Source organism: Lepisma saccharinum, chromosome 9, assembly GCF_977018435.1.
Source record: "Lepisma saccharinum chromosome 9, izLepSacc3.1, whole genome shotgun sequence".
Classification (NCBI taxonomy): Eukaryota; Metazoa; Arthropoda; class Insecta; order Zygentoma; family Lepismatidae; genus Lepisma; species Lepisma saccharinum.
Window position 1 is genome coordinate 17,212,574 of NC_139237.1, and position 9,350 is coordinate 17,221,923.

Sequence of the window (9,350 nt, forward strand, 5' to 3'; positions counted from 1 at the left end):
TCTAGCGCGAGAAACAATACAAATTCCAGCATTTCCTCTACCGATGAGCCTCTTTTCGCCGCTCGGGCGGTTCTTGGTTAATTACGCAAGGGGGAAAGAAAATCTTTACCAGTAAAAATATCTGTATAGGAGTCGTCGCTAATATTATATACGCGATTCTTTCCCTCTAATTGCGTGAGCAAGACGGAACGATGTATGTAGCCTAGACGGATCGATATCGTTTCCTACCACGATCGCCTCGACTTCTCGCAGTGCTTAGCGAGAAGGTGACCGGAATGAGTATATTAACAGCATTCCTGTCGTGAATTGTTAGTGACATTTATGCTGTATTAACTCTAGTGTCTGAGTTCTATATGAGCTTGTGGTGCACGGTGTGTTCAATTGCATGAAAACTTTTGCAAGAAGGAGAAAGAACAGCTTTACTTCAACATAGGTAAATACAGCAATTATGTTTTTACTTGATTTATTAACCCGATTTAACTTGGAATTTACTTTTACATTGCATATTATTAACTCGAATTGTCTCGTGTTCGTACAATAGCAGTGTATTTTTGTGCTAATCAGGAAAGTCTCGTTTGAGCTTTAATAAGTTTACATAACAAAATTTTACTTGCTTCTACTGAACGTCATGTGAGAAAAGGAACACGATGACAATGGGATTTTGTGCTGGAAAGAGCGTGGGGTTCTCTACATACAGTTTATCGCCGACTTGAATGTCTATGATTTGCGAAGCATCCTCGGCATATGAAGTCTCTCCACTTTCGGGATGTGTGAAATCAACCAGCTCTTCATTGCGGACTTTACGTTCGTCCCCAATATTCGTCATAGTCATAGTCGGATAGTGAAGGGCTAGTAGTAGCCACCAGTAAGTTATCTTGACAAACTGAAGTTTTCCCCTGAGGTAAAATTGATGGTATGCTTTGACAGGAGTGAGCATGTAGAGTTTGCTTCGTGGATTGAAAGGGGACGGAAATTCTCGATTTGGGATGCTGAATATCTCTAGGACGACTGTCGATTTTAAGTTGTCGAGGCTAACGTTCAGGCTGCCGACGTTGGCTCGCAGTTCCTCCTGCACGTCGTCCAGTTTGTTCTGTATGGGCTCCAGGTGTTCGCTGAAGAGGTTGACGATGCTGTCGTAAGAAGGTTTGATCTTGATTTCAACGCGAAGTTGCTTGAAGTGTTCGTTCAGTTCGCGAAGCTTGTCGGCAAAATCAGCCAAAGCAGACTCTTGACCGGTCTCCACGTCGTCGATTCGAAGTTTCACGTTTGCGATGATCTGCTGCAAGCTTTTGACGAGTCTCAGTTTGGAGTTTTGTGTCGCGAGGTCGTGAACCTGATTTCTGATTTCTGCGAACAAAGTGTGCAGCTCGTTGACGTTCTGGTTGGTGGGCATCGTGGCGATGGTGTCTCGAATTTGCACGATTTCAATCTGAATGTTTTTCACGTCCTCGGATTTGAGCAAACGATTCACTGCCCTCTTCACGGCTTTCAGTTCCTGCGATGTTGGTAAGTTGGCGACTGTATTCTGCAGCACGGTCAAAGCTTTTCTCACGGCGTCCAGCTCACTGGAATCGGCTACCGTACGCAGCGCATCCCGGAGTCGCGTCATGTCGCCCTGTGTAGGGGTTGATTGCTGCAGTGTTTCCAACTTGCTCTGTATGTCGTCGATCAGGTGATGGAAGTGTGAAAGTTCGGTTTCGATGTTAAGGCTTTCCAGCTTGGCAATTTGCTGTTGAACGGTGGTCAGGGTTTCGGTTATGCCTGCTAATTTCGATTCCAAAGCTTCCTGCACGGTCGAGAGATCAGTTCTCATGGTCGACAAAGTGTCCTCGATGTGGCTTACGGTGCCTTGGATTTTACCGAAATCCTCGTACGTCTCGAGGTTAGATAATTCCTCTCGCAGGTTGTTCACTGTTTCCTGAATGCCGCTCAAACTTTCCAAGGATGCTAAATCAGCATACTTGGCGAACATTGATTTGAATTCCGCTTCGATCTTCAGGATCGGATCCACTAATGTTTTCTGCAGACTTGTGATCTCATCTTGTAGGCTCGAGGACAGAGTGTTCTGGAGAGTCAGCAGGTCGTTGCGAAGTTTCTTCACTCGTTGGTTGAGTTTCAGAATTTCAGTGTTGTCGGGTGGCTCGGTATCCGTACCGCCTCTGGAGTGGCCGAAGATATTGTTCGGCATCTTGAGGCGTCTTACTGTTTACTTACAGATTTGAATCAAAACAATGGCCCCAATATGTATATAATAGCCTATTGCATATCCCTGAAAGTTGGCTTTCTCTGTTGCAGAAAAACGTCGCAGTCACGAGACACATCCACTGCGTCGTCAGTTCGGAAACAAAACCAAGTTCACTGCCCCTTCTGTAATATCCCACAAACCAAGTCCCATCTAAGTCGGCATAAACAACGATGTATTCAACAGCCTGGTTCATCGAAAGAACCCACCAGCATCACCAAACCTTCCCCAACATCCGGGAAAGTGATAACAACAAAAAAATTGATGGTCAATCAGAAGAGTGGGGTAAAGCGAAAGCAGTCTTCAAACCAGTTGAGCCATGGAAAGAGAACGAAGAACACAGAATCGGCTGAAGCACCCAACCCAGAATGTATTAAGCCGAAGAGAACGGCCTTCAGGAATATGTTGGCAAATTATAGCCTCAGCAGCGAGAATAGGGGTTTGCCCTGCAGTGCCAAAATTTTCCTAAAGGAGAAGAAAGCAGAAGTGGTTAAGATTTTGGTTTCCACTCTCGACAAGGGCCCCTTCAACATGGTTTTGGATTCGTTGTTCCAGAAGCATTCGTCGGAACAAACTCACATGTTCTCCAGTAGAACAAAGCAACAACTTCTGCTGGAAAGTGAGAGGGAGGTGATAAGCGAACTTTACGACAAGCTAGTGAATGAGATCGTCCGGAAGCAGGAAGCGTTTCAAGGCAAAGGATCGGGTTGGAGTGTTTGCAACACTACACATATCATCAACATCAACATAAGCAAATACAGGCTCTTTCGGGATCGACTTACGTGAAGCTCCCGCAAGTGATCGAAAACAAGAAAGCCGTTCTTAACATTGAAAACAACGACAACCAGTGTTTCAAATGGTGCCTCCTGGCCCATTTGCATCATAAAACAAAAACTCTGGGCGCGTTGGAAGTTACAGCCGGTACGAGAATGAATTGGATGAATATTTCGAAGACGTTACATTTCCTGTGCAGCTGACAAAAATCGAAAAATTCGAAAAAGCCTATCAACAAAAGAACAAGATTCCAATCGGTGTAAATGTGTACGGATATACAATCAGTAACAAAGATATTTTTCCGCTTCGGATCAGCAAAATTGTAGGTGATGAGGTGAATGTAGTGCACCTGCTGTTGATAAAAAGTATGAAACAGCACCATTATTGCCTCATCCGTGATCTTTCAAAGCTGGTCAGAAGCGAGATAACAAAACATGAACATCAAATCGAAATCTGTTATCGATGTATGGTATTTTTCAGCAACCTATGTTCAAGAACCGCCAAGGAGATACTGCAGGATCACCTCAGAGAATGCCTGCAGCATCAACCATCCAGGTGTGTGTTCTCTGGTGGTTCTCATTTCTTCAGAAAGTACAAGTCCTAGCTGGAGGTACCCGTTGTCATTGTTCGTGCCATTCTTGAAGCCCATGGCGATCTGCGACCCTGATCCGGCAAAGTCATCAACTACTGCCTACCACGAGCACATACCTTGCAGTTTCGCATACTACGTGCACTGGATGGCAGGAGCGGACGAAGATAGCAAGGAACCGATTCTTTACCGAGGACCCGAGGCTGGAAAACGCTTCCTGGAATTCCTAGTCAAGGAAGTGGAGGAATGGGGTGATATTTTGTTCAGGACTAAACCCATGAATGATCTTACCGAAGACGAAGAATTGAGGTTTGTTTGTGCAAAACATTGTCCAAATTGCGGGTCCAAATTTGATGATTGTGTGATAAAAGTGACACACCACAATCACGTAACGGGTAAGTACATTAGTCCGTTATGCTATAGATGCAATTTGGAGCTTCAAACTGCCAAGTTTGTGCCGGTATTTTTCTACGGCCTCAGCAATTATGATCTTCACCATTTCGTCAAAGAGCTGGGCTATGACATGAAATCCATCCGTGTGATTGCCGAGACCGACGAGAAATACATTACTATCAGCAAGTGGGTGAATATTCCACCAGGCTATCATGGTTAGATGAGCAAAATGATCCCCTGCGACGATGAGTGCACGTTGTGCTCTGCTGGCAAGAAGCCAAAATACAGAAGAATTGAACTTAGGTTCATCGATTGTTACCGCTTTCTCCAGGCTAGCCTCGAAAAATGCGTCGCCATGTTAGACATGCCGGAAGTTACCAGAGATTATTTCCCAGATGTGTCCTTGGACGCTATTCGAAGGAAAGGGATGTACCCACATGAGTACGTCGACGGGCCCGAAAAGTTCGACGAGACGGGTCTTCCGTCGAAAGACGCTTTTAATTCAACCTTGAAGGACTCCGTGTGTTCCGACAAAGAATATGCGGACGCCAAACGTATGTGGAACGAGTTTCGATGCTGCTCGCTGGGTGATTTCCACGATCGATACTTCAAACTGGACGTGCATCTCCTATTCGACGTGCTCCAAGCGTTTCGTCAAACCGCTATTCGTGATTACAAAGTCGACCCTGCGCAATTCGTGAGTCTTCCGGGATTCACCTGGAATGCCATGTTGTATTCCAGTAGCATTCGATTGCAACTTTTCGCGGAAGATCAATGCGACATGCAGCTTTTCATCGAGAAATGTATCAGGGGCGGCATCGTGCAATGTTGTTTAAGACATGCGAAAGCAAACAACAAGTACATGGGAGACGAGTACGATCCCAATCAGGAGTCAAGCTACATAATATACTTGGACGCCAACAACCTGCATAGTTATGCGATGACGCAAAAGCTGCCACAGTCTAATTTCGAGTGGTCGGACATCACCGAAGAAGGTCTGAAACATCTGCTTCAAGAGGATAATTTTGAAGGATCGACAGGATACTTCGCGGATGTAGACTTGGAGTATCCTTCAGAATTGCACCAGCTCCATTCGGATTTTCCTCTGGCGCCTGAGCTAAAATGTCCTCCTCGCTCCAATCAACCAAAACTACTTCTGACGTTGGAGAGGAAGGAGCATTACGTAGTGCACTGCAAACTGCTGAAATTCTATCTCCAGCAGGGTCTTGTTTTAACAAAAGTGCACAGAGTTTTGAAATTCACGCAGGGCAAATGGTTGGAACCCTATATCAACATGAACACACAGAAGCGGCAGGTGGCGACATCTGATCTGGATAAGGATATGTATAAACTGATGAACAACGCCATCTACGGAAAAACAATGGAGAATGTAAGGAAATACAAGGACGTCAATATAGTTTCGGACGAAAAAAAAATGCATGACGTGGGTTGCCAACCCACGCTTCAAGAGCAGGAAAATTTTCAACGAGAACCTGACGTTGCTTCATCTTGACAAATCCTGCATTACGTTCAACAAACCGACGTACGTGAGGACTGCAAATTCTCGAACTGTCGAAACTGCAAATGTACGAGTTCTACTACAACATCATGAAGTCACGATACAAAAATTAAATCCAGATCGCTTACATGGATAAGGACAGTTTCGTTTATGTGATGAAGGAAGATCCGTATAGGGGCATGGTAACCGAATTGAAGGAACATTTCGACACTTCGGGCTATCCACAGCCGAACCCCTACAACATTTTGCCAAGAAACAAGAAAGTTCCCGGATTGATGAAGGACGAAATCAACGGTGAGATCATCAGAGAGTTCGTGGGACTCAGGGTTAAATCGTATTGTATCAGAACGACCGTTGCCACCATCAAGAAGTCCAAGGGAGTTGGGAAAAGCACTGTTCAGGGGAAGTTAAAAGTCGAGGATTACATCGAATTCCTAAAGAAGAAACTCCCCATCCTGCGGGAAGAGAGGAGGTTCCAGAGCATAGACCATGATATGAAGACCGTGAAACTGAACGAAGTGGCGTTGGATGCAGAGGACGACAAGAGAAAAGATTTGAACTGCGGTATTCACACCGTTCCATGGGGCTATTCACCAATCTGAGAGAAGTCCAAATCATGCAATATCTGTTATTAGGCTAATCCTGTATATAACGAATCCACTTCGCACGCACACACACGCTTCTGTATTAAATTGGACGCATACACACAAAATACTTTTTCATTCACTTGATTTCCGGCATCCATCTATTTTTTTTTTGCTGAAATAAACAGAAGTCTCTTTCCAATCATATCACCAAAACCTTTTCTCTCCATTTATTATTCTTTTCTACACTATCCCAATGTTGGTCTTGGGGTGGCACAGAAAGAAAAGAAGGCAGCAGCTGAAGCAGAATACTGTTCACGGATAGCAGTAAGTAAATAAACAGACATAATAAAATAGGAGTTCTTCGCAATGCGTCCGAAAGGAGTGGCTTATCAAATCCCTTACTCGGAACTCAAAAAGGTTTCGGGCATTATTCTATACTCACGAAGAAGCAATGCGAGAAGAAAAACAAATGTTTAAAGAAGGGGCACGGGATGAAGCTCCTTCTCAGCAGGCCACAGCTAAGCAAGTTGCAAAAGTCTAGGTCAAGAAAGCAGGGAGGTTTCATTTTCAGGATTCCCGCGATCCTCGCTGCTCTCGGAGCAGTGGGAAGTCTCCCAGGTGGCAGTGCCGCGATCGCGAAAACCGTGATCGATGCCAAGAAGAATACAAAAGAGCTCGAAGAGCAAAAAAGACACAACCTCGCCGTGGAAAGCAAGATGAGCGCCACTGGTTCCGGATTGAAGAGAAGAAGAACAAAGAAACAAACCACCGCAGCAGCGTTGAAGAAATTCAACCTTAAAAAAGTTCCCCTTTCAAACGAAGATATTGAGTCTCTAGCCGAATTGTTCAACGTTATAAACTTCAGAGGTGTGTTCATGTCCGATACATTGCCTGCTAACGGACCCCGAAGTGGCAGCGAAAGCGGAGTGGTCAACTTGGTTATTTCTCTCAACCCGGGAACCCACTGGGTATGTTATTGGATTGCCGAGGATGGAAGCGCTTTCGTTTTTGATTCTTTCGGTGGCGTTCCACTTCTCGCGCTTGCGAACCACCTGAAATCGACGTCCGAAATATTTTACAACGACGAAAGGATGCAGGGCTTCGACGAAGTGGTCTGCGGTCATCTCTGCGTCGTAATGCTGGTCATTCTTTCGCAACTAACCGGCAGCGGCGACTCGACGTCGTTGGAAATGTTTCAGAGAGCAACGGATTTGATAAAACAATAGTGATCAAAGAAAAATTCTAGTCCTGCATTTTTCCAGCGAGACTTCAATCCTCAAACTGAAACTGCATTACGATGTAATCAGGAGCACTCTGCAACAAGAGCCGTTGGGCCTCGTGACTTTCTACAGCATGTACTTGATTCGCAACGTCACAGAATACAACAACACCCTCCATGTGGGAAGCAAGAAGATCACCGTTTCGCCTGGACAATATAACCTGACTACGCTGCAAGCCCAATTGCCTTCGAACGTCATCCTGTCCGAGAGTTCGGTCACTCATCGCGTGGAGATTACGTCCGCCACAGAAGAAATAAACCTCGGATCCATCGGGGAGCTCTTGGGTTTCCCTAACGACAGCAGGTTGACGCCGGGGATAAAGCACGTCGGGTCCTCTATTCCCAAATTCCTGTCCATATAAATTTTGAACGTACATTGCAACCTGGCTCAGGGCATGGTTGTATCGACGGACGCAAATCGGGACCAAACACACAAGGAAACCGGTATGATTGCGACGTTCAAGCCCAAATCGGAATTCCTGGAGCCGATTCTTTACGAACCAGCCAAACCGATCTTTTTCCCATCCAGCACAACAAGTTCAGTGAAGTAGAACTGACTATAACGAACGAGAAAGGTGAATTGGTGGATTTCGCCGGAGCCACGAGCACGGCCGTACTGGCTATCTTGTAAATAAAATAGACGGTTAATCGAAAGCGCACGATGGATCACGTAGAAAGTTACGAACTGCAGTCCTTCCCTCCCAGCAGAAGGACGTTTGGCAACCTCAACGAACCGAACAAGGACATCGAATTTGATGTGGACGTTGGTGACGAAATTGTCACCAGGGAGGAAAATGCAGCTTACCCTGCAGGAGCCAACATCAGGCTGATAGACAATTTCGTCCCTCACCTCTTCTCCCAGGTGGAAGTGAGAAAGCATGGCACAGTCATCGACAAGATAGATAACCCCGGACTAACTTCGACCATCGTGGCGACCATGACGCTCTCGAAGCCAGAGAGTTCGTACTACAAAGCGACGGGTTTCGAAACCGACAGCAAATTACCCGGGAAACTCAGCACCGTGCTATTCCCTCTGCGACTCCTCTATGGATTCTTCTCCGACTACAAGGAAATCATGTGGAAGGGTGATCTGAGGATCACTTTCAAGAGAGTGTCCAACGAAAACAACTTGTTTCTGCGATGGAAATCCGCGACGGCTGGGGGCGCCGTGGACGATGCAAGCCTCCCGTCCGAGGGTAAGCGCGTGATAAAATCCATGGAACTTCGCATGCCGATCATCGAATACGAAGCTAACCACGCCACGAAGATCAAAGCAGAAATCCTGAAGAACCCGAACATCCCGCTCGAGTTTCAGATGTACCAATTCTTGCAGACGACGGTGTCCGGGCGATACTTCGAGTTCGACGTGACGACACAGTTCAACAGCATCCAGTACGACATGCCCGACTTCGTGGTGGTTGTGTTTCAAACCGGTCGCGACGGCAGTCAGAATGCGGATTTGAGTATGTTCGACTACTGCAAAGTTAGGAACATTTACCTTAAGAACGGACGTAACGAGATTTTCCCCAGAGAGAACTACAACCTCGCGGAAGATGACTACCTGAAGCTGTACGAAGCTTACACAGCGTTCAAGAGGGTCACCATGGAAGGATCTACTGACATGTACAACACGCCAGCGGAGTTTATCCAGAAACATCCGATGTACGTGATCAACACATCGAAACGCAAGCAGGTGGTGATCAGCGATCGCACGACCATCAAGGTTGTCGTGGATTTCCAAGAGGTGATCCCAGACAATACAGTATGCAGCGTGATCCTGATTGCAGGGAAAAAGTTTGTTTACAATGTAAAGAACGAGAGAATCATTGAACAGTTTTGATATGTTTTATTGAAATGAAATAAATACAAATTTGTTACAAACCCCAACCGAGTTTTCTTTTCGTGTGCATTGCCATTGTCGTTTTTAGAGCGGCCAGTCTTTCACCTATGACGGCGTCTCTGCTGAC

At 45.9% G+C, this 9,350-nt stretch overlaps 1 protein-coding gene across 1 annotated transcript; it reads left to right on the top strand.

The window, feature by feature from the left end:
* The first annotated feature begins 4,227 nt into the window (after nt 1-4,227).
* On the top strand, nt 4,228-5,511 carry LOC145992339 (uncharacterized). The gene has a single exon (XM_083128722.1). The coding sequence runs from the start codon at nt 4,228-4,230 to the stop codon at nt 5,509-5,511; it is 1,284 nt and encodes a 427-aa protein (XP_082984848.1).
* Nucleotides 5,512-9,350: the final 3,839 nt, after the last annotated feature.